This window comes from Coregonus clupeaformis, chromosome 18, assembly GCF_020615455.1.
Source record: "Coregonus clupeaformis isolate EN_2021a chromosome 18, ASM2061545v1, whole genome shotgun sequence".
Lineage (NCBI taxonomy): Eukaryota > Metazoa > Chordata > Actinopteri > Salmoniformes > Salmonidae > Coregonus > Coregonus clupeaformis.
Genome location: NC_059209.1, coordinates 57,438,724 through 57,465,260, shown reverse-complemented (window position 1 = coordinate 57,465,260; position 26,537 = coordinate 57,438,724). Strand labels below are relative to the sequence as shown.

General features: G+C 44.8%; 1 protein-coding gene across 1 annotated transcript in view; it reads left to right on the top strand.

The window, feature by feature from the left end:
• Positions 1-559: 559 nt before the first annotated feature.
• Positions 560-26,537, top strand: part of LOC121550729 (transmembrane protein 132C-like) — a 120,664-nt gene continuing 94,686 nt past the window's right edge. The window contains exon 1 of the mRNA XM_041863082.1: positions 560-696. Within this exon, the coding sequence (XP_041719016.1) occupies positions 572-696 (125 nt within the window). The 5' untranslated portion in view covers positions 560-571. The remainder of the gene's footprint in view (positions 697-26,537) is intronic.

Below are 26,537 nucleotides of genomic sequence, written 5' to 3'. Positions count from 1 at the left end.
TAACAATTACCAAAATAAAAGCTACACAGTCCGGGGGAATTGGTAAAAATGCATAGAATTGCACGAAAATAGCTTAAAAACTGCAAAATGCCAGAATATGCCAGAATATGTAGAATCACATGAAATTTGCTTTAAAACTGCAAACATTTCTCACAGCTCCATGAAGAAATTTGAGAAAATGTTCACTTAAATTCAGCCTTGCCGACGGGCCGAACACGCCCCATGGCACGCCCCCTGCCATGCCCACCACCTAAGCCCCTTTTTGTTCCATAAAAAACCCTGTTATAGGAATAAAATAAAAGACAGATGAGACACATATTGAGAAAAAGGGATTTGAAACCATCTGATCCTGTTTTGTGTATTTCTATAGTGAAGACGTCATGGTCTGTTTTTAGCCTCAGCTGTTTGAAGCCGGTTCAGCTGGATGCATTCAATGATTCAGTACCTGAAAGATCTGTTTGATATAACCACATGTTTAACCAACCAATGCTGCACTGCTCTCTATCACTCTCTCATCCTGAGTCTCTCTGTGTGTTGTTTCTATTTCCCTAGGGTCAAGTTGAAAGAGGGCATGGCATTTCTGGGTGCCCGGCCCAGCAACCCCACCCTGTGGATGGTGAGCCAGGACGTGAGGAGCGAGGGGCACAGGGTTGTCACCCTCCATTGCCGCAGGAAAGAGTCCAGCTACGGACAAAGGTCAGTTAGCATTACTGGATCTCCCCACTGTGTCCTATTGGACATCACTGGTATACTGTACGCACAACCATCTACAACCTTCCCCTGAAGGCCCGCTGCCTAACTTATAACTCTTGACTCCAATTTCACAGTTTTGGCTTGAGTAAAGCATCATCTCAGTGGTGGTGCATATGCCCAATCTAGCTCTCTTTTGATTAGCATATTAATTTCCCCAACTGAAATAGCCTTAAAGTTGTTTTGGTCATTTCCTATCTGTATTACGTACTTAAATTAATCTAGTAAATAGGAAACGGATTCCCGGGATGCGAAAAAGGTTGCTGCTTGTGTTAATTCAGTTCTGATCCAGGCCCTTTGTGTGTCCTAATGGTTTTCTTCCATGGATCAGGAAGTTGGGTTAATAAATCTAACTTTCTAGTGACAGGTGTAATTTTACGGATTAGAGAATGATTGGGAGGTTGGAAAGCTCTGCGTATTAAATCCATCAGCATCATTCCACTGACTACTTATTTTTAAAGAAAATACAAGACTGACTCTGTGAAATTCAATTCAAAGTATGCCCTGAGGCTGTTTGAGTTTAACCTTTTAAACTTACTTGTGTAATTCTGTTTCATTTTGAAGTGTTCTTTTTTGAAGTGTTGTATAAAACAATTCCTAAAAATGTTCTATTAGGGCAGTAACCCTTGGTTACTTTGGTTAGTTCAATGGAGAGAGCTGTGCATTCAAAAGAGGTGAAGAGTGATTGCTATTCCAACCTCGAGGTGTCTAGAGACTTTGAATGTTCAGGCCTGTTTTGTTCAGGCCTGTTGTATAATCATCTTAATGTCATGATCCAGGGAGGTACCCCTACATGGTCCTAAGTAATACTACAAAACTGACTAGCAAGCATCATGTATAACACATACAGTGGGTTGCGGAAATATTCACCCACTTGGCATTTTTCCTATTTTGTTGCCTTACAACCTGGAATTAAAATAGATTTTGGGGGGGGGGTTTGTATCATTTGATTTACACAACATGCCTACCACTTTGAAGATGCTAAATATTTTTTCTTGTGAAACAAACAAGATATAAGATTTTAAAAAACAGAAAACTTGAGTGTGCATAACTATTCACCCAGGTCGCAGTTGTAAATGAGAACTTGTTCTCAACTGGCTTACCTGGTTAAATAAAGGTTAAATAAAAAAATAAAAAATACTTTGTAGAGCCTTCTTTTGCAGCAATTACAGCTGCAAGTCTCTTGGGATGTGTCTCTATAAGCTTGGCACATCTAGCCACTGGGATTTTGCCCATTCTTCAAGGCAAAACTGCTCCAGCTCCATCAAGTTGGATGGGTTCCACTGGTGTACAGCAATCTTTAAGTCATACCACAGATTCTCAATTGGATTGAGGTCTGGGCTTTGACTAGGCCATTCCAAGACATTTAAATGTTTCCCCTTAAACCACTCGAGTGTTGCTTAAGCAGCATGCTTAGGGTCATTGTCCTGCTGTAAGGTGAACCTCCGTCCCAGTCTCAAATCTCTGGAAGACTGAAACAGGTTTCCCTCAAGAATTTCCCTGTATTTAGCGCCATCCATCATTCCTTCAATTCTGACCAGTTTCCCAGTCCCTGCTGATGAAAAACATCCCCACAGCATGATGCTGCCACCACCATGCTTCACTGTGGGGATGGTGTTCTCGGGGTGATGAGAGGTTTTGGGTTTGCACCAGACATAGCGTTTTCCTTGAAGGCCAAAAGCTCAATTTTAGTACATTTACATTTTACATTTTAGTCATTTAGCAGACGCTCTTATCCAGAGCGACTTACAGGAGCAATTAGGGTTAAGTGCCTTGCTCAAGGGCACATTTACGTCATTTAGCAGACGCTCTTATCCAGAGCGACTCACAAATTGGTGCATTCACCCTATAGCCAGTGGGATAACCACTTTACAATTTAGTCTCATCTGACCAGAGTACCTTCTTCCATATGTTTGGGGAGTCTCCCACATGGCTTTTGGCGAACACCAAACGTGTTTGCTTATTTTTTTCTTTAAGCAATGGCTTTTTTCTGGCCATTCTTCCGTGAAGCCCAGCTCTGTGGATTGTACGGCTTAAAGTGGTGCTATGGACAGATACTCCAATCTCCGCTATGGAGCTTTGCAGCTCCTTCAGGGTTATGTTTGGTCTATTTGTTGCCTCTCTGATTAATGTCGTCCTTGCCTGGTCCGTGAGTTTTGGTGGTCGGCCCTCTCTTGGCAGGTTTGTTGTGGTGCCATATTCTTTCCATTTTTTAATAATGGATTTAATGGTGCTCCGTGGGATGTTCAAAGTTTAGGATATTTTTTTATAACCCAACCCTGATCTGTACTTCTCCACAACTTTGTCCCTGACCTGTTTGGCGAGCTCCTTGGTCTTCATGGTGCCGCTTGCTTGGTGGTGCCCCTTGCTTAGTGGTGTTGCAGACTCTGGGGCCTTTCAGAACAGGTGTATAAATATACTGAGATCATGTGACAGATCATGTGACACTTAGATTGCACACAGGTGGACTTTATTTAACTAATTATGTGACTTCTGAAGGTAATTGGTTGCACCATTTCACTTCACCAATTTGGACTATATTGTGTATGTCCATTACATGAAATCCAAATAAAAATCCATTTAAATTACAGGTTGTAATGCAACAAAATAGGAAAAACGCCAAGGGGGATGAATACTTTTGCAAGGCACTGTATGTCATACTCATTCCACAGAGGGCTGAGTGTCTGGTTTTTGCTCCTCCCTTGTACTTGATTGATGAATTTAGGTCACTAATTAGTAAAGAACTCCCCTCACCTGGTTGTGTAGGTCTTAATTGAAGGGAAAAATCTCCTGAGTGGCGCAGCGGTCTAAGGCACTGCATCGCAGTGCTAGCTGTGCCACTAGAGATCCTGGTTCGAATCCAGGCTCTGTCGTAGCCGGCCGCGACCGGGAGACCCATGGGGCGGTGCACAATTGGCCCAGTGTCGTCCAGGGTAGGGGAGGAAATGGCCGGCAGGGATGTAGCTCAGTTGGTAGAGCATGGTGTTTTTTTTTTGTTTTTTTTGTTCTTTTTTTTCGGGGGGAATGGATCAGCTCAATATTGCAGATAGATTGTATCTTCTATCAATGTAATTGTCTGCATCACTTCCAATCCCCCATGTTTTTTAATTTTTTATATATATACTCCCCTTTATTACTTTTCAACCCCACCATCCTTTCCCTACTTGGAGTAAATTAGTGAACAACAATGCCCAGGCCTCTACTTCCGGTCTATACTTACTATCTACACCTTATGGACAGAGTTAATTTTACAATAATTCTATTATATATATATATATATATATATATATATATATATATATATATATATATATATTTTTTTTTTGCTCCTGAACTTCTTCTACTCTCAACCTCTCCGATCATTTTCTTTCTTTCTAACTGTGCTCCTTCCCAAAAGCTCCCAACATACAACCTATATACTTATTATGGACACAGTATGCTTACATTATTAGCTATCTTTGTTATTATTTGTTGTTATTTGTTATTAGTCCCATCCTTAAACTCTATTCAATACCTCCCATCTATCTCTTAACACCATCCATATAGGATTTCTATTTGCCATATATATTTCAACTGTACTGTGATGTTTTACAAAAATTCTGAACCTTTCTATTCTCATTGCTTCTACAGATTGTGAATTAAAAATAAACATTTTTGCTAAAAGTATTATTATATTATTGATTGATTGACTATGACTTTTCAGATCACCCAGTAATGCTATCTGCAAGGTTAGTTCCAGGTAAATATTGCAATCCTTTAGCCATTCCTGGACCTGTGTCCAAAAACAAGCTACAAATGGACAGAACCAAAACAAATGATCTAATGATTCTGTCTCTTCACAGTAAAACCTGCAGAGCTGGGAAGATTGTATCCCCCATATAAATAACATTCTATTGGTAGCAAGAATTTTATATAATAATTTAAATTGAAAGATTCTAATTTTTGAATCCGGTGTTGTTTTGCGTGTCAGTTCATAAACACTATGCCATGGGATCGGTACGTCAAAGATCTCTTCCCAAATATTTTGCAATCTATATGGGACGGCTGTCAATGGTGTTTGCAACGCCAGGGTTTTGGGTTCGATTTCCACGGGGGCCAGTATGAAAAAAAAAAAAAAAAAATGTATGCACTCTAACTGTAAATCGCTCTGGATAAGAGCGTCTGCTAAATGACTAAAATGTAAAAACCAAAAACCCACAGCACAGTGAGCACACTCTCAGTGCTCTGTCTCAGCAGTACCACCATGGGCTGAGTCTCTCTCACATGAGTGCGTAGTTAAATCAGTTATTATTTAAGTGAGGGAGTCAGAGACAAGAGCGAGCATATTCTGTCTAATCCCTGGCTATCCTGTCGGGCTGTGTCAGATGGACTACTTCTCCCTAATCCCCCAGCTGTCCAAGTCACTCCATAAAGAAGCCCTAAGAAGCCCAGCCATGACTATAATATACAACAATGATAAATGTTTCTGTATTGTCCCTCAACCCCTCCACCTCCCTGCCCACTCCCAGTCTTTTCATTGGAGCCCCTTTGGAGAGATTAGACAAAGCCATCTCATCTCGAGCTGTCATCCAATTTCTCAGGCTCACACTGACTGTAATGTTTCTTCTCCGTTTCTCCCTCCCCTGTTCTCTCTTTTCCTCCATCCACAATGAGTGGATGTGAGTACTGCAGGTCAATCTGCTCTAGCTCCAGCTCTTTTACCAGGGGGAATTTGATTACCCACGTTATTACCTGTTCACTAGCACCTTTAACCTTTATGATGTATTTTATGCCCAGTACTTGGGGATAGCAGCAGGCATATTGTTGTTGACTCTTTCCTATGGTGTATTAAAGGGAATACTGTAGGTGAATTTGAGGAGTCACAAAATGAAGAGTGGTGGCAATTTCATTTCAATTCAGACAAATTTAGATTGATTAAAATGTGTAGCTCAGTTGGTAGAGCATGGCGCTTGCAACGCCAGGGTTGTGGGTTCAATTCCCACGGGGGCCAGTATGAAAAAATGTATGCACTCACTAACTGTAAGTCACTCTGGATAAGAGTGTCTGCTAAAATGACTAAAATGTAAAACAAATATAATGAGACGATGATTGAATACTACATTTCTGAAGTAAATAATTGCATTTTATTTCATCTATGAACTGAGGTCAAATGCAATTGGCCTCAAATCTGCACCAGGTAGCCTAGCCACACCCAGCTCTACTGTATGTGGCAGATGTAGTGTAAATAGGCCTAGGTGCTGTCTATTAGGCTGACAGCTTTGTATTTCCACAGACACCACAGCTGTACAACTTACACTTCACACTTGTGCTTCAATGGGATGTTCTCAAAACCAGAATGACTAGTGATACACTGTTCATTGGTATTAGATTATACTCCAGAACTCCAACTCTGCCAGAAAATGTACAAATGTAGGATCTTAATTTGATCACCCTGTTGCAGGAGAACTTTCCTGCAATGCAGGAAATGTAAAATGCGTAGTGTATTTGATGTTTGTTTAATGTCACGCCCTGACTCAGGGGACTCTTATATGTTGAGTCAGGGTGTGAATATTCTATGTTGTGTATATCTATGTGTATGATCTAGTATGTGTAGATCTATGTTGGCCGGTGTGGTTCCCAATCAGAGGCAGCTGTCGCTCGTTGTCTCTGATTGGGGATCATACTTAGGCAGCCTGTTGGCATGCATTAGTTGTGGGATCTTGTTCCAGGTATAGGTTTGTTGTGTGTTCAACCTTAGGACGTCATGTTTCGTTTGTTTATTGTTTTGTCGTGTGTTTATCAGTTTAAATAAACATATACGCATTTCACGCTGCGCCTTGGTCTGACCTGTCCTTAAACGAATGTGACATTTAAAAAGGCTTCTGAGGTTTGTAATTTCCACTTTGAAATCTCAGACTTGATGTATAAACCAATACAAAATTGTCCATTAATTAGAATCCACATAATAATTGAGATGTCCTATTTCTGCAGGATTCTTTTCCTTCTGTAGCAAACTGGCTCAAATTAAGATCCTATATCTGTACATTCATTTGTTCTAACGGACAGAACCAGACTTCATTCGCCAAGACACAACTGCTAACTCAACATAATAATGTGCCAACTTCTACCCCCCTTTGCATTTGATAGAGTGGGCTTTTTCAGTTACAGATTTTTTTTCTAATACAGTACATGTCACAGAAAGATCAGAATAAGCTCCTATAGAAACGCACAGAACCGTTACATGTACCTGATATCAGCTAAAAGAGCACTCTGGGAGATTGGAAATTCACCGGCAGTGCCATTAAAGACCAGCAGCACATTTAAAACAACAGCAGTCCTGCTTCCTCAGCATGTCATAACCCAGTCTAAGTGGACCCTTCTCTTCTCAGTAAAAGTGCAATGTCTGGCCCAAGTTAATGAAGACTGTCTCAGTCCATATCCCCTTGGTAAGGAGCCGGCGACGAGTGGCTAATCTGCCTTTGCCATCGATACTATTGGCCAACTTACAATCGCTTGAAAATAAAGTGGACGAATTACAGGCACGAATATCCTACCAACGGGATATTAAAAACTGTAATATGTTTCACAGAGTCGTGGCTGAACGAAGACATGAATAACATACAGCTGGCGGGTTATACACTGTATCGGCAGGATAGAACAGCAGCCTCTGGTAAGACAAGGGGTGGCGGTCTATGTATATTTGTAAACAAAAGCTGGTGCACGATATCTAAGGAAGTCTCAAGGTTTTGCTCGCCTGAGGTAGAGTATCTCAAGATAAGCTGTAGACCACACTATCTACCAAGTGAGTTTTCATCTATATTCTTCGTAGCTGTCTATTTACCACCACAAACTGATGCTGGCACTAAGACCGCACTCAATGAACTGTATACGGCCATAAGCAAAGAGGAAAACGCTCATCCAAAGGCGGCGCTCCTAGTGGCCGGGGACTTTAATGCAGAGAAACTTAAATATGTTTTACCTCATTTCTACCAGCATGTTAAATGTGCAACCAGAGGGAAAAAAACTCTAGACCACCTTTACTCCACACACAGAGACACGTACAAAGCTCTCCCTCGCCCTCCATTTGGCAAATCTGACCATAATTCTATCCTCCTGATTCCTGCTTACAAGCAAAAACTAAAGCAGGAAGCACCAGTGACTCGGTCAATAAAAAAGTGGTTAGATGAAGCAGATGCTAAGCTGCAGGACTGTTTTGCTAGCACAGACTGGAATATGTTCCGGGATTTTTCCGATGTCATTGAGGAGTACACCACATCAGTCACTGGCTTCATCAATAAGTGCATCGATGACGTCGTCCCCAAAGTGACTGTACGTACATACCCCAACCAGAAGCCATGGATTACAGGCAACATCCACACTGAGCTAGAGGGTAGAGCTGCTGCTTTCAAGGAGCGGGACTCTAACCTGAAAGCTTATAAGAAATCCCGCTATGCCCTCCGATGACCCATCAAACAGGCAAAGTGTCAATACAAGACTAAGATGTAAACGTACTAAACCGGCTCCGATGCTCGTCGGATGTGGCAGGGCTTGCAAACTATTACAGACTACAAAGGGAAGCACAGCCGCGAGCTGCCCAGTGACACAAGCCTACCAGACGAGCTAAGTTACTTCTATGCTCGCTTCGAGGCAAGTAACACTGAAACATGCATGAGAGCATCAGCTGTTCCGGACGACTGTGTGATCACACTCTCTGTAGCCGATGTGAGTAAGACCTTTAAATAGGTCAACATTCACAAGGCTGCAGGGCCAGACGGATTACCAGGTCGTGTACTCCGAGCATGCGCTGACCATTTGGCAAGTGTCTTCACTGACATTTTCAACCTCTCCCTGTCTGTAATACCAACATGTTTCAAGCAGACCACCATAGTCCCTGTGCCCAAGAACACTAAGGTAACCTGCCTAAATGACTACCGACCCGTAGCACTCACATCTGTAGCCATAAAGTGCTTTGAAAGGCTGGTCATTGCTCACATAAACACCATTATCCCAGAAACCCTAGACCCACTCCAATTTGCATACCGCCCCAACAGATCCACAGATGATGCAGTCATAGACTGTTCTCTCTGCTACCGCACGGCAAGCGGTACCGGAGCGCCAAGTCTAGGTCCAAGAGGCTTCTAAATAGCTTCTACCCCCAAGCCATAAGACTCCTGAATATCTAATCAAATGGCTACCCAGACTATTTGCATTGTACCCCCCCAATAGCCTCGCTATTGTTATTTTTACTGCTGCTCTTTAATTATTTGTTAGTTTTATTTAGTACTATTTTATATTGTCTTTTTTTGTGATTTTTTTTGGTATTCTTTCTTAAAACTGCATTGTTGGTTAAGGGCTTGTAAGTAAGCATTTCACTGTAAGGTCTACACCTGTTGTATTGGGCGCATGTGACAAATACAATTTTATTTGATTTTATTTGATTAAACCCCCAGCCTGACTGGCCATTGGGAGAGACCTCATGTAGAGCAGTAACAGGCTCTTTACAGAACTAGCTGTCATTATAGCCAGTCCTATCCCTCAGTGAAGTGACACTGTGACCCAGACTGAGATTGACACTTACATGATTGAGTAGAGTGTAGGACTCAAGCATGTCCTCTTTTACATTTCCCTCACCCTCACTCATTTTCTAACACATTATGATTGCATTTACTTGGATTCCAGATTATGTGTGTTTAAATTAGAATAATATAGTGAAATGGAAATCAATCAATCAAATGTATTTATAAAGCCCTTTTTACATCAGCAGATGTCACGAAGTGCTATACAGAAACCCAGCCTAAAGCCCCAAACAGCAAGCAATGCAGATGTAGAAGCACGGTGACTAGGAAAAACTCCCTAGAAAGGCAGGAACCTAGGAAGAAACCTAGAGAGGAACCAGTCTCTGAGGGGTGGCCAGTCCTCTTCTGGCTGTGCCGGGTGGAAATTATAAGAGTACATGGTCATTTAAGGCCAGATTGTTCTTCAAGATGATCAATGTTCATAGATGACCAGCAGGGTCAAATAATAATCACAGTGGTTGTAGAGGGTGCAACAGGTCAGTACCTCAGGAGTAAATGTCAGTTGGCTTTTCATAGCCGAGCATTCAGAGGTCGAGACAGCAGGTGCGGTAGAGAGAGAGAGATAGTCGAAAACAGCAGGTCTGGGACAAGGTAGCACGTCCGGTGAACAGGTCAGGGTTCCCTAGCCACAGGCAGAACAGTTGAAACTGGAGCAGCAGCACGACCAGGTGGACTGGGGACAGCCAGGAGTCATCAGGCCAGGTAGACCTGATACTAGGGCTCAGGTCCTCCGGAAGGGGAGGGAGAGAGGAAGAGAGAGATAATTAGAGGGAGCATACTTAAATTCACACATGACACCAGATAAGACAGGAGAATTACACCAGATATAACAGACTGACCCTAGCCCCACGGCACATAGACTATTGCAGCATAGATACTGGAGATTGAGACAGGTGGGTTGGGGGACACTGTGGCCACGTCCGTCGATACCCCCGGACAGGGCCAACCAGACAGGATATAACCCCACCCACTTTGCCAAAGCACAGCCCCCACACCACTAGAGAGATATCAACAGACCACCAACTTACTACCCTGAGACAAGGCTGAGTATAGCCCACGAAGATCTCCTCCACCGCACTAGCCCGAGGGGGGTGCTAAACCGGACAGGAAGATCACATCTGTGACTCAACACACCCTAGGGACAGCATGGAAGAGCACTAGTAAGCCAGTGACTCAGCCCCCGTAATAGGGTCAGAGGCAGAGAATCCCAGTCGAGAGAGGGGAGCCGGCCAGGCAGAGACAGCAAGGGCGGTTCGTCGCTCCAGAGCCTTGCTGTTCACCTTCGCACCATATGGGCCAGACTACACTCAATCATAGGACCTACTGAAGAGATGAGTCTTCAGTAAAGACTTAAAGGTCGAGACCGAGTCTGCGTCTCTCACATGGATAGGCAGACCATTCCATAAAAATTGAGCTCTATAGGAGAAAGCCCTGCCTCCAGCTGTTTGCTTAGACGTTCTAGGGACAATAAGGAGGCCTGAGTCTTGTGACCGTAGCATACATGTAGGTATGTACGGCAGGACCAAATCGGAGAGATAAGTAGTAGCAAGCCTATGTAATGCTTTGTAGGTTAGCAGTAAAACCTTGAAATCAGCCCTAGCCTTTACAGTAAGCCAATGTAGAGAGGCTAGCACTGGAGTAATATGATCACATTTTTGGGTTCTAGTCAGGATTCTAGCAGTCACCACGTTCACGAGTGCAGTCTCAGTGCTATGATGGGGTCTAAAACCAGACTGAAGCATTTCATATACATTATTTGTCTTTTCATCGAGGAAGTTCATGAATTTATCACTGCTGAAGTGAAAGCTATCCTCTCTTGTTGAATGCTGCTTTTTAGTTAGCTTTGCGATAGTATCAAAAAGAAATGTTGGGTTGTTCTTATTCTCCTCAATTAGGTTGGAAAAATAGGATGATCGAGCAGCAGTGAGGGCTCTTCGATATTGCGGAAGACTTCCAGTTTGGTGGAGCGCCATTTCCGTTCCAATTTTCCGGAAGCTTGCTTTAGGGCTCTGGTATTTTCTGTATACCAGGGAGCTAATTTCTTGTGACCAATGTTTTTTGTTTTTAGGGGTGCGACTGCGTCTAGGGTATTACACAAGGTTAAATTAAGATCCTTGGGTAGGTGGAGGGAGTCTGGAAAGCATCTAGGAATCTTTGGGTTGTCCGAGAATTTATATCATGGCTTTTGATGATCCTTGGTTGGGTCTGAGCAGATTATTTGTTGCGATTGCAAACGTAATAAAATGGTGGTCCGATAGTCCAGGATTATGAGGAAAAACATTTAGATCCACAATATTTATTCCATGTGACAAAACTAGATCCAGGGTATGACTGTGGCAATGAGTAGGTCCGGAGACGTGTTGGACAAAACCCATTGAGTCGATGATGGTTCCGAAAGCCTTTTGGAGTGGGCCTATTTCTGCTGTGGGTCTCTGACCATTCAACGCTGTATCCCAGAGGGAAGGGAACCATCAAGGCCTCTACAATAGCACTGTAACAACAGTAGAGAATGAGCAGCATGCAATATGCTTATTGTAGCATAAATCAAGGTAGAAATGAAATGGGTCTATTACATTAAGCCCAGAGTAGCCTGTTAACAGGACTGTCCTAATGATAACACACTTAATAATGAAGCTGCTCCTTTTCCCATGGCCTTCATTCACGCAGCCTCAGAGGAGGCTCATTGGCCTTTCCACCAATGCATAATTGAGTCGCCGCTGCTCGATTTATATGCTCCTCTCACAATTGGAATGACGTGTGATCAATGCTGTTCTTCTCTGCTGCAGCCCAGTCACGTCAGAGCTCTTTACTGCTGGGTTTCTGTCAAGGCAGAGGGATAGTGTGTTATGCAGGTAATCAGACCTCCTTGAGAAAGAGCTGAGATGGTGTCTACAATGTCTTTCGAGACCCTGGTGATTACACTAATCACCGTAGATTACACCTGAGTAGCACAGTGCTCTTTCTACTTCTGTTACCTGGCCAAGCCAAGTAAACAATATGGAGATTGAACAAAATGTCCTGGTGTGTCACAATGTTTACATGTTTACATTGTGACACAATGTTTACAGAAATCAGGAGGTAATAACTCCCATTAAACCACAGAACCAATGAGGATGTGTGTCACCCATCATGGTTACACAAGTCCATATCAATGAGTCATTCTGATTTCGGCTCCCAGGCTCATTACTGATTGAATAGCTGTTGTTGGATTCATTTGTGCCTAAACAGTATGTGGTAAATATGGGCCAGGCTGCATTGTGAGCCAGAGGACAGACTGACAGATTGAAGTTTGCATGTGATCTCCCTGGCCCATGGCTTCATGTGTTTGAGATTTATAAGGGTTTATGAGTTTATGTGAGTGAATATCCTGCTCTTAGAGGTTAATCCCCAAAGGATTTGAATGTGGCTGCTCCACATTGGTGTACAGTGTTGTCTCTAACAATTTCCAAACTCCTCCCTGCCTCCCTGCCTGCCTGCCTGCCTACCACAGTACTGCAGCATAGACCTAGATTCAGCGATCTACCGAGGAGCTTTGGTTTTGTTGTAAATGCTGCCATACAAAACAAAAGGACATAAATAAGCACAGCATGGTCTGCATAAGCCTGCATAGATGTATTACTCTTCCATTCCGCCCAGATTTATGACTACATACCCCTGCAGGCAGTTCCTCATGTTGTCTGAAAAGCCAAACACAATTTTCTTTAAATTAGACCTGTGGTGAGAGGCAATCTTGTTGTTTTGGAATGAGTCTGCTAAAATGAGTACTTTGCTGTGTTAGCTACAGGTGGCACTAAGCTTGGAATACAAACTGGTCTTCTGCATACACAGTCATCCATCTATAGTAGACTATAGATTAATACTTGAATGATTTCCTAAAAGGAAATGCACTATTAACACGCTATTATGAGTAACATACTATTACTATTAACATTAACATATTCTAATTTTTACTTATTACATTTGTTCTGTATTTAGAGTACATTGTATGACCGGTTTACCTTTCCTTACCTTGGTAAATGTTGAATCCATTCCCTAAAGGTGAAGATTAAATTGTGATGCAGTCCAGCAATATCACCTCTTCTGCTTTCCACAAGACTTCGACATAACTTTATGCTATGAAAACTCCTTAAAGTTTTATAAATAATCGGGATGGTCAATTCACTACTCCCTGTATTTATCGATGTTACAAAAGAACCTTGCCTTCCAGTTGATTCCAATTAATTCCTCTCGCCCTCTCTTTTGAGATTATTGGTTTTTATAATGCATGGCACAGCATATTCCAAGAGTATATGACTTTAAGATGGCTTGTCTGGCACTAGGGCAGTCTCATTTCTGTAACCTGTGCAGGAGAGATATTCAAATGACCCTATTAAAAGAAGGCCTCAGTTCTACAGCAAGGTGGAGGAGTGGAATGTGGGACATAGTATGGGCTGAGAAAATACAAGAACTGAGATTGTGAAGAAGAGAGGAAAGATACATTTCCTGCTGAGTGTGGGGCCACTGGAGCCCTCATCACACAGAGCTGGGAGCAGCTCTTCTCACTCTTCTCAGTCAAAAAGCTTACAGAATCTATCAGCTAGAGGGGAATGAGACAGGGAGAAAAGATAAATGGATTGCCAAGTGATAAATGGATTGCGAAGTCCAGGCTCTTTGTGAGAGCGTCTTGTCCATGGTGTGTGCTAACTGAGCAGCAAGGTTCATGGCCTCCCCATAGTTGTGTGTCCCCCTCTTCCCTCATCCCATTCCTGCACCAAGCCAAGGTTAACAGGTAGAATAGGTGTCCGCTTGATGGAATGCAGTAACAACTAAAACACTAAGCACTCCTTGTCTGTGCTGCTGCCTGACTCCCCTTTAGCAGCCATTTACCAGCGCTGACATGTAATCAGCCGCCACGCGCTCCCAGCTCTGAGTCTCTGGCCACTAGGGTATCAGTACGTCCAACCCAGGCCCCGGACCCCATCATTAGCAGGGGCCCTCACTGCCCTCGGCCCCCCAGCTACATTCACCACAGCTAGATGAGATGCCACACTCTGTTCATGTCACCTGCTGCCCCAACAGGAGACACCAGTGTCATTTAGAGACAAGTCTCCTGTAGCAGGGTGTTTGCCTGAGGAACACTGTGTGTTGTTCTTGGAGCGCTAGGCTACTTCTGTGACCTGATGTGTTATTGGACAATCAAAGAACTTAGTGTTTCACTGGTGTCATCAATGGGAAATGAATGGCTTTCAAAGCAACTGACAAGAATGCAAGTGCTTGATGATAAAAGGGTCACACTTTATTTGGATAGTGCGGATAGTCCATCAGTAGATGCTCTACAGATGGTCATACTATCAACAAACTCTCTGTTGATGAGCAACTGCTTGCTAAGGTTAGGTTAGGGTTTGGTTTAGAATAAGGGTTAAGTTTAATGTTAGGGTTAGGATAAAGGTTAAGGTTAGGGTTAGGGCTAGGGTTAGTAGATAGTTAGTTAAAATGTTACTGATAGTCTGTAGCTCATCTACAGATGGACTATCCAAATAAAGTGTTACCGATAAAAGTATACCCATGCTTCTCTTATAGAAGAGTTTCTGTCTCCAGCGACATGAGTATGTATTTATTTATTTTGATTTAACCTTTATTTTATCAGGAAGTCATACTGAGACCAAGGTCTCTTTTATAGATAAGCCCTGAATTACAGAAATTACAGAAATACACACATCAAATACAAAATACAGCAGCAAGAAAACACGGTCATAAAAAACACATTCATTTACATTTACATTTACATTTACATTTACGTCATTTAGCAGACGCTCTTATCCAGAGTGACTTACAAATTGGTGCATTCACCTTATAGCCAGTGGGTTAACCACTGTACCAATTATTATTATTATTATTATTATTTTTTTTAAATGTATTTTCAATGTTTTTTTTTTATTTATTTTTTTATTATTATTATTTTTTGGGGGGGGGTGGGGTAAGGGGGGGGGGTTAGAAGGATTACTTTATCCTATCCCAGTAATATGGTCCTTAATCAGCTTTCTGAATTGCCATAGAGGCACCAAGACATCAAATTTAAGAGAATTGTGAAGATTGTTTCACAAATAAGGTGCAAAAAAACGAAAAGCCGATTTACCTAACTCAGAAGAGACTGAAGGAATTTTCAGTTAGCCATCCCTGAGACCAGGTGTAGTAACTGATATGTAGGGTGTTCACCCATAAAATGATTCATTCATTCAAGGTTTATACAAACATGTCCATTCAAAACATAATTGCACCAGAAAAACAATAGTCCAAACCACATGTCTCTACCATATATGGTTCAAAAGTTACAGCCAATTTACTCTGGGAATTTAGCATGTTTAGAGTGAATGGAATGTCATCACCGGCATGATCAAAAAGTATTCACTGCTCAATAGAACACTGTGGCGCTGCTCCGCAGCAGAACAGTGCTAACTTTGAACATGAACTGACAAGCTAACTAGTGGCTACAGGTTCATGAGTGAAATCCGCTGAATACAAAACAAAATAGGGACTAAATGTATATTTATTAACAAAGCTAACAGACTGAATTTTAATATCCACCCTCTGCGAAGACAATCTGTTCCTGTTTCATTGTGTATTTTTGAGTCTTTCCCTTTAAATTGCCTTGATCGCCAATATATCCAATGAAAGTCAAGGATCTGGAGATGAAAATGACCAGTTGACTTTGACTGGTCCAACCCGCCAAAACACCTCCAAATGGTACCACCTCCCAATGCCAAATAGGGAAGAGATACAACCAAGAGCGGCACTGTCTAAACAAGCAATGGTCACAGCAAATTAACGTTCTTATTTCATCAACACTGTCAAGTACCAGTATATGAAGGTTAGAATATTGTAGAGAACTGTCTAATGATTAATTATATGTGATTTATAATGACATAGGGCATAGGAAACTACGTTTTGACATTAATTTCATAGCACCCTCTTGAATTGCCCCGTTTTTCTCTACATTCTAGAGCAGTAAGTCAATGCCCTATGATATGTCTAAAGGTTATTAATGATGTTAGGTACAGTGGGAGTTTTTGTAAAAGAGCTTTATAAATGAAAACATAGCAACTTATCGAACTATACAACATCAAAGAGTGCCAACCTACTTTCTGGTAAAGAATGCAGTGATGTGTACTAAACCTGTCGTCCGTTATGAAATGAAGTATGGTGTGGTAGACTGCATCTAACAGTTTTAATGAAGTGGCAGCTGCATTCATATAGATCAGGGCTCTCCAACCCTCTTCCTGAAGAGCTACCCTCCTTTCAATCCAACCCCAGTTGTAACTAACCTGATTCAGTTTATCAGCCAGCTAATTATTAGAATCAGGTGCGCTAGATTAGGGTTTTTAACGTTTTTTTTTTATTACCATAGTGCAGCAAAAATGTATTTCATTTTAAATGTGCCTCTATCCATCATCAACCCCCTTATATGGTCAGTTTGCCCGGTTTTCCGCTTCTGTCCATGACTTATCCTTTCTCTCATAACACTCTGGCAATATAACCAATGTTGAATCAGTGTGCGAATATGTACATATTTGCCATTAAGTTCACTTTCTTTAATTAGTCTTCAGATTTCATGACTGACTGCTTCCAATTAGGGATCAATGTCTCATTTCTGCAGATGGACCCCTGGGTTAGTGGAGGTAGTTTAGCAGTTATGAAATGCTTCATAATTTCTCCTCTGCTGAGATGAGTGCTCTGCTCACACCAGACTGATTATCTGATCGATGGAAAGTTGCACAGGCTCCTGCAAAAGTGAATGTGTGCGTGCAAATTAGGTTGTTTTTATATGTGTATGGGTAGGTTTGTATGATGTGTGTTTGTGTGTGTGTGACATGCATGTGTTTAATTGCTCTGGCTGTAATTTAGCACTGAGCTCATTAACTGGTATACCACAGAGTGGGCTAAATTCTGCTAAATACTTAAGCATACTCCTGACACACTGTGGGAGAGAGATGCAGCTGTGATGTGGGTTGTGCTCACAAACATGGACTCGTGCCACTGTAATGCTGTAAAATACTGTAGTGCTGTAAACCACTGCCATTAATGTCCATGGATGGATGATGTATAGGAGTATATGGATAGGCTATATTATTGTAATGTCTAAAGGTGATGCCATGATAGGTAATCATAGTTATCGTAGTAATCAGTGTTTTAGATGTCTGCTGTTGTTCACCTGTTGTCAGGATAAACGTGTATGCGGTGAACGAAGTCAAGCGCAGGACACCGAGAGACTGGCAGATGTACTTTACTAATAAACGTAATGAAAAGTACAAAACAACAAAACCTCCAAAACAGGGAGGAACAATAATCGCAATACACAGTCCTGCCGAAAACAAACGGAGAACAATCACACACAACAAACGAATGACAGACAGGGGTTATAAAGGGAAACCATCAACACTAATGGGAAACAGGTGTACACAAAGCAGACCAATCCAGATGATTGCTGAAACCTAGATCGGTGGCAGCTAGTACTCCGGGGACGATGAACGCCAAAGCCTGCCCGAGCAAGGAGGAGGAGCAGCCTCGGCTAAATCCGTGACAGTACCCCCCCCTTGACGCGCGGCTCCAGCTGTGCGCCGACCCCGGCCTCGGGGACGGCCAGGAGGACGCGGAGCAGGGCAAGTCGGATGACTCCGGTGGAAATCCCTCAGAATGGAGGGGTCTAGGATGTCCCTCCTAGGGACCTAGCACCGTTCCTCCGGACCGTACCCCTCCCACTCCACGAGATACTGCAGGCCCCCCATCCGACGCCTCGAATCCAAGATGGAACGGACTGAGTACGCCGGAGTCCCCTCGATGTCCAATGGGGGCGGAGGAACCTCTCGTACCTCACTCTCCTGGAGTGGACCAGCTACCACCGGCCTGAGGAGAGACACATGGAACGAGGGGTTAATGCGGTAATTAATTGGCAGTTGTAATCTATAGCATACCTCGTTCAATCTCCTCAGGACTTTAAATGGCCCCACAAACCGCCGACCCAGCTTCCGGCAGGGCAGGCGAAGGGGCAGGTTTCGGGTCGAGAGCCTGACCCGATCTCCCGGTGCATACACCGGAGCCTCACTACGGTGGCAATCGGCGCTCGCCTCTGCCGCCTGATGGCCCGTTGCAGATGAACATGCGCAGCGTTCCATGTCTCCTCCGAGCGCTGAAACCACTCGTCCACCGCAGGGGCTTCGATCTGGCTCTGATGCCAAGGTGCCAGAACCGGCTGATAACCCAGCACACACTGAAAAGGCGTAAGGTTAGTGGAGGAGTGACAGAGTGAGTTTTGAGCTATCTATATACCAACCACTCCCCCTGCCGGTCCTGGCAATAGGACCTCAGAAACCTACCCACATCCTGGTTAACTCTTTCCACCTGCCCATTACTCTCGGGGTGAAAACCTGAGGTAAGGCGAATCGAGACCCCCAGACGTTCCATAAACGCCTTCCAGACTCTAGAGGTGAACTGGGGACCCCGATCAGACACTATATCCTCAGGCACCCCGTAGTGCCGGAAGACGTGTGTAAACAGGGCGTCAGCAGTTTGTAGGGCTGTAGGGAGACCTGGCATAGGAATGAGATGGCAGGCCTTTGAAAACCGATCCACAACGACCAAGATCGTAGTGTTCCCCTGGGAGGGGGGAAGGTCCGTGACAAAATCCACCGATAGGTGAGACCACGGCCGTTGTGGAACGGGTAGGGGTTGTAATTTCCCTCTGGGCAGGTGTCTAGGCGCTTACACTGGGCGCACACCGAGCAGGAGGAAACATAAACCCACACGTCCTTAGCTAAAGTGGGCCACCAGTACTTCCCACTAAGGCAGTGCACCGTCCGACCAATACCAGGATGACCAGAGGAGGGTGACGTGTGAGCCCAATAGATCAATCGATCACGAACCTCGAGCGGCACGTACTTCCGATCCTCTGGACATTGTGGGGGAGTAGGATCGGTACGTAACGCCCACTCGATGTCCGCATCAACCTCCCACACCACCGGTGCCACCAGACAAGACTCCGGAAGTATGGGAGTGGGCTCAATGGACCTCTCCCCTGTGTCATTCAGTCGGGACAGGGCGTCCGCCTTAGTGTTCTGTGACCCTGGTCTATAGGTGAGTTTAAATACAAATCTGGTAAAGAACATGGCCCACCTTGCCTGGCGAGGGTTTAGCCTCCTCGCTGCCCGGATGTACTCCAGGTTACGATGGTCAGTCAAAATGAGAAAAGGGTGGTTAGCCCCCTTAAGCCAATGTCTCCACACCTTCAGGGCTTGGACTACAGCCAACAGCTCCCTGTCCCCCACATCATAATTACGCTCCGCCGGACTGAGCTTCTTAGAGAAGAAGGCACAGGGGCGGAGTTTTGGTGGCGTACCCGAGCGCTGAGATAGTACAGCACCAATCCCAGCCTCGGACGCATCCACCTCAACTTGGAACGCCAAAGAGGGATCCGGATGTGCCAGCACCGGAGCCGAGGTAAACAGGTCCTTCAGATGTCTAAACGCCCTGTCCGCCTCAGCCGACCACTGCAGACGCGCCGGACCCCCCTTTAGCAGGGAGGTGATGGGAGCTGCTATCTGTCCAAAGCCCCGGATAAACCTCCGGTAGTAATTGGCAAAACCCCAAAACCGCTGCACTTCCTTCACCGTGGTGAGAGTCTGCCAATTACGCACGGCTGAAACGCGGTCAATCTCCATCTCCACCCCTGACGCGGACAACCGATGCCCCAGGAAGGAGATGGACTCCTGGAAGAACAGACACTTCTCTGCCTTCACATACAGGTCATGCTCCAACAGTCTACCAAGCACCCGACGCACCAGGGACACATGCTCGGCGCGTGTAGCGGAGTATATTAGAATGTCATCAATATACACCACTACACCCTGTCCATGCAAGTCCCGGAAAATCTCGTCCACAAACGGAGCATTCATTAAACCGTATGGCATGACAAGGTACTCATAGTGACCCGAGGTTGTACTAAATGCTGTCTTCCACTCATCTCCCTCCCTAATGTGCACCAGGTTGTACGCGCTCCTGAGGTCCAATTTTGTGAAGAATCGCGCCCCGTGTAATGACTCCGTCATACTAGCAATCAGAGGGAGAGGATAGCTGTACTTGATTGTGATCTGATTGAGACCACGGTAATCAATACACGGGCGTAAACCCCCATCCTTCTTCTTCACAAAAAAGAAACTCGATGACACAGGGGAAGTGGATTGCCGTATGTATCCCTGTCCCAGAGATTCAGCGACATATGTCTCCATAGCCGCCGTCTCCTCCTGAGACAGAGGATACACATGACTACGAGGAAGCGCAGCGCCTACTTGGAGGTCTATCGCACAATCCCCCTGTCGATGAGGTGGTAATTGAGTCGCCTTCTTTTTACTGAAGGCGAGCGCCAAATCGGCATATTCAGGTGGAATGTGCATGGGGGAACTTGGTTCGGACTTTCCACCGTCATTGCCCCTACGGAAACACCTACACACCGCCCGAAACACTGATCAGACCATCCCTTGAGAGCCCTCTGTTGCCATGAAATGTTGGGGTCATGTGACATTAACCAGGGGAGTCCCAACACCACGGGAAACGCAGGAGAATCCATCAAATACAGACTAATTAACTCCTCATGGCCCTCCTGCGTTTTCATCTTGAGAGGTGCTGTGACTTCCCTAATCAATCCTGACCCCAAAGGACGGCTATCTAGGGCATGGATGGGGAAGGGCACATCAACGGGTACAATAGGAATCCCTAACTTATAGGTGAACTGGCGATCTATAAAATTCCCAGCTGCGCCTGAATCTACTAGCGCCTTATGCTGGGAATGAGGAGAGACCTCGGGAAACATAACAGTAATACACATATGCGCACCAGAGAGCTCTGGGTGAGTTGGGTGCCTACTCACCTGGAATGACTCATCAGTGCGCTGCCTACTGTCTCGAATCCCAGGAGACCCTCCCCAGCACCGACCAGCAGTGTGTCCTCTGCGGCCACAGTTGGTGCAGGGGACGGCCTCCCTCCTGGCCACTCTCCTGGTCTCCCTAGCACCAGCACCTCCGAGCTCCATAGGGGTCGGCTTGGAAGTGCTGGGGGATGGAATGGACGGCCCTGAATCCGGACGTCCGCGGGTAGCCAACAGGGTATCCAGGCGAATAGACATGTCCACCAGTTGGTCGAAGCTGAGGTTGGTGTCCCTGCAGGCCAATTCCCGACGCACGTCCTTCCTCAGGCTACATCGGTAGTGGTCGATGAGGGCCCTCTCATTCCATCCCGCGTTGGCAGCCAGCGTCCGGAAGTCCAGCGCGAACTCCTGTGTGCTCCTTCTCCCCTGCCTGAGGTGGAATAGACGCTCACCCGCCGCCTTACCCTCTGGTGGATGATCGAAAACTGCCCTGAAGCGGCGGGTGAACTCCGCATAGTTGACATTAGCGGCGTCTATTCCCCCCCACTCGGCGTTGGCCCACTCCAGCGCCTTGCCGGACAGACAGGAGATGAGGGCGGACACGCTCTCGTATCCCGAGGGCACCGGGTGGATGGTTGCCAGGTAGAGTTCAACCTGGAGCAGGAAACCCTGACACCCGGCAGCTGTGCCATCATAAGCCCTCGGTAGCGAGAGCCGAATCCCACTGGACCCCGGAGGAGAAGCGATGGGTAATGCCGATGGTGGTGGTATCGTAGGAGGAGGTGTAGGCAGACCCCCTCTTTCCCATCGCTCCATAGTGCTCACCACCCGTTCCATGGCGGTGCCGAGAGCCTGGATCATGGCCGCTTGTTGTTCAACGCGTTCCGCCACTGATCCAGCTGGCACCGCCACTCCTGCTGACTCCATGTGAGGTGTGTGATTCTGTCAGGATAAACGTGTATGCGGTGAACGAAGTCAAGCGCAGGACACCGAGAGACTGGCAGATGTACTTTACTAATAAACGTAATGAAAAGTACAAAACAACAAAACCTCCAAAAACAGGGAGGAACAATAATCGCAATACACAGTCCTGCCGAAAACAAACGGAGAACAATCACACACAACAAACGAATGACAGACAGGGGTTATAAAGGGAAACCATCAACACTAATGGGAAACAGGTGTACACAAAGCAGACCAATCCAGATGATTGCTGAAACCTAGATCGGTGGCAGCTAGTACTCCGGGGACGACGAACGCCGAAGCCTGCCCGAGCAAGGAGGAGGAGCAGCCTCGGCTAAATCCGTGACACCTGTAACATGTACAGGTACATTGTCTCCCAATGACCTCTGTATAGTACATGGAGCCTAGAACACTGAGTACACTGGTATTGTTATTGAACATGTCCATCGTCAAACCATGTTCATGCTCTATGTGTGTGTTAACATCCCATCTCAGGGGTCACACCGCAATTGAAAGAGGATCTGAGCTTGTGTGTGTATAATGCTCCTGTCTGAGAGGGGGGATAAGAGATAAGGGTCTGCGGGCGGGGTGGGGCGGGGGCCGATGCTTCTCTGTCCACTGAGCCCTGACTGACAGCAGTGAGCCTGTGGGGTGTGAGGCACCAGAGCCAGCATGGGACTGGAGTCTCTCCTCAGCCCAAGCAATACAGCAGCCCCTCACTGCCACTGTCATTATCCACAACCCAAAGGGTGTGTGTGTGTGTGTGTGTGTTTCACTGCGTAAAATGTCCTGTTTCCGAGTGTGTACATGTAAGTCAGAATATCTTTAATGATCAGAAGTAGAAGCTCAGTAATGAAAAGTCAGAATAAAAACAGAGCTTGACCAGTCTTGATTAGTCGGCTCTGGAAGGTCATGGATTTTTACACACTTAAAACAATAGAAAATTAAAACATTAAAAACACGGTAATAAAAGAGATGAAATGTTATCAAAGAACATAAAGCACATTGATTAAAGGCCAAGCTAAAAAGGCTGGTTGACAAAGATGGTGGATAAATGAAGATGTCTTACTCAGGCCGTTTACCATTTAATTTCTTTTCACAATTCTGGTCTACTTAAAGGAAAAATCACCCAAAACCACTCATTCCTTTAATGTACAGTGTTAAATAACACTAATATGTGAGAATATTATTTGTAAACAAATGTTTCATTTTGGCATTATAATAAGGTTGGTAGCAACATGGAAAATTGTTGTGGAAATCTGTTGCAGCTCAAGTTAACTACAAAATCTACAATGCAATGCTTTCTCCATGGGCTGGCTGGCTAGCTAGCTAGCTAGCAAACGTAGCTACACACAATAATACCAAAGACAATATCAACATGTGAAGTAGCTAGTTAGCCGTAAAATCACCTAAACAAACTGCACTATCAATTTAGAAGTCTACAATCTCACCATGTTCAACCTGCAGATCGATGTGCCTCACATTCGCAACGGCAGAAATACTTTGGAGGAGATGGGAAACATTGCCCATGCTACGTCAATGGGCCGTGTGGTGCATTCTGGGACAAGGAATGCTCTCCTTCAAGGAGTGAATGGGAGACTATTGGGCACTAGCTCAAAAACCCAACCTTAGCACACATTTTGTCAACAAGAAGTACAACATTACAAATATTTTCAGAGATGTGAACTTGCGTTAGTTAGCCAAGTTAAATTACTACAGCTAATATAGTCAATAACTAGCGTTACTAGCTAGCTAGTTAACAAATGTTGTAGCTAACATGATCATGTTACATGGATTTTAGTAGTAGGAGTAAGAAATTGAACGTTGTTGTTTTGACAAAAACAAGCTAATGTTAGCTAGTTAGCTACCAAAGCATAGTTGGCTAATAGCTTCGTAGCTAGCTGTTCTTACAAGCCTAGAATATATAGCAAAGAAGACCAGTGCGCCCCCCAGGAGCCTCTTCGTGCTAGGGAACAATGCATCACCAAACGAGAGCATGGATTTCCAACAACTCATGGCCAGGCTGAATCAGATGCCGGACTACAACACGGTGGCTGATATGAACGAAAGACTGATGACACAAGTAGCGCAAATATTCCAACACAGCAGCAGCAGCTACAGCAGAGCACTCCTCCAGCGCCTGCGACGGGCGTTCGTCGAGCAAGATGAGACATGATGTCTGATGTGGAGACAGAGCCAGAGCCAGAGGACCCCGAAACATAAAAATAAAATAAAAAATAATAATAATTATATATGGTACTATTGTGTCTGAATAGGCTCCATTTAGTTCTTGATACCACTATTCATAAGATGTTGGAACATTTCTGTCTCCCTGTTAAGGCAAATTACATGGATGGGTGCATTTTCCTTGTTTACCAGTGACCTAATTGAGGAACACATCCTTGTTGAACTAAAACTGATTCTCACTGAATCCTCTCCACTCTCCAACTTAGGGAGCCTTAACTAACAGGGAGGTTGTTAACCTTTTCCTTTTGCATTTTGCCTCAGCTAAAGAGTGGTTTTGATGGAGTGCCATTGATCGGACACTCTGGGCCCCTTGTCAATGGATCTTGTGTGTGCCCTGGGTTCTGCTGCCGTGCCAACAATGGTGGACTTCCAAGGTCCAGTGTCATTAGGCTGTAGAGGAGGACAGGCTCTCCCAGTCTCTCCCAGTCTCTCAGCTGCAGGTGGCCATCATATAATGTCACATACTAAACACCCCAAGAGAGCAAGGAAAAGGATATCAGCTTTTCGGCACAGGCATCATTGCTGCAGACAGCTGGGTTTTGTATCTGCTGCCCCCTAGTGTGTGGATGAGTGCAATGCCCTCTGCCCACTGCTCCAGTGGTCAGCTGTGGTCAACTCAAGCTACAGTTTGTTGCAGAATGTGAAAGGGCGGGGTTGAGATGTTATGATCTTATCTCTTTGGGTGAAAGGAATTTGTGGGGTTTGAAGTGAGAGAGTTGGAATGGTGGAATGGAATGATTTGGAGAGGAACAACAATACCTTTGGAACAGTAGCCTAAAATAAGCACACTAATATCACGAAACCATAACTCTAAAACTGAGGTTGAGGGGTGGCTGTTGATGATTACCGTAGTCATTTTGGGTATATTAAAACAGCATGGTTGCTTCCACTAATGGTGATAATGATGTTTATCTGTAGAAAGTCATGTATTTCTGATTGGACACTTGGTGGCACAGTGCATTTTCTTCTCTTAATGACCGCATTACCTCTCGAGATAATTGTATTTGGTTATAGTCACTTCCGTGTACAATTCCCCTCAAGCCGACACCGCGACGGCCCTCAAGGAACTACAGTGGGCTTTGTGCAAACTGGAAACTGCATATTCTGAGGCCGCATTTATTGTAGCTGGGGACGTTAATAAAGGAAATCAGAGGAAAACGCTCCCGAAATGTTGCTATTCGGGGTGAGAGCATTCTTGACCATTGCTACTCTCCCTTCCGGGACGAACTGCTACTGATGCCCCATTGAGAGCATTCTGTCGGGCTGTATCACCGCCTGGTACGGCAATTGCACCGTCCGCAACAGCAGGGCTCTCCAGAGGGTGGTGCGGTCAGCCCAACGCATCATCGGGGACACACTGCCTGCCCTCCAGGACATCAACAGCACCCAGTGTTACAGGAAGGCCAAGAAGATCATCAAGGATCACAGCAACCCAAGCCATGGCCTGTTCACCCCACTACCATCTAGAAGGTGGAGACAGTACAGGTTCATCAAAGCTGAGACCGAGAGATCGATAAGCAGCTTCGATCTCCAGGGCATCAGACTGTTAAACAGTCACAACTAGCCGGCATCCGCCCAGTACCCTGCCCTGAACCTCAGACACTGTCACTAGCCAGCTACCACCCGATACTCAACCCTGCACCTTAGAGACTGCTGCCCTATGTACATAGAGTAATTGAACACTGGTCACTTTAATCATGTTTACATACTGTTTTACCTACTTTATACTGTATCTACTGCTGTACATATCATTCCTACTATACTGTATCTTGTGTAAATCCATCCGGTGTAGATACGTATAGATTGCATTTGGATTACTGTTACAGTGCTATTTGTGTTGTTCATTGGATTCGTTCTGACATTCCAACATATCTTAATTTCCTTATTTTTACTTTTTAGATAATGTGTGTATTGTTTTCTATTGCTAGGTATTACTGGGCTGTTGGAGCTAGAAACACAAGCACTGCTGTACTGCTGCTGTGTACTGAATAATATCCAATACCTCTTTCTGTCTGCAGCAACTCTCAGAGTTTAACTTTAAACTGCCTGTCTGCTTTATACAAAGTGGTACAGTAGCTTACTTGCTAAATATGTTCTCCTTATGAATATAGATGATTTTGGAATCAAAA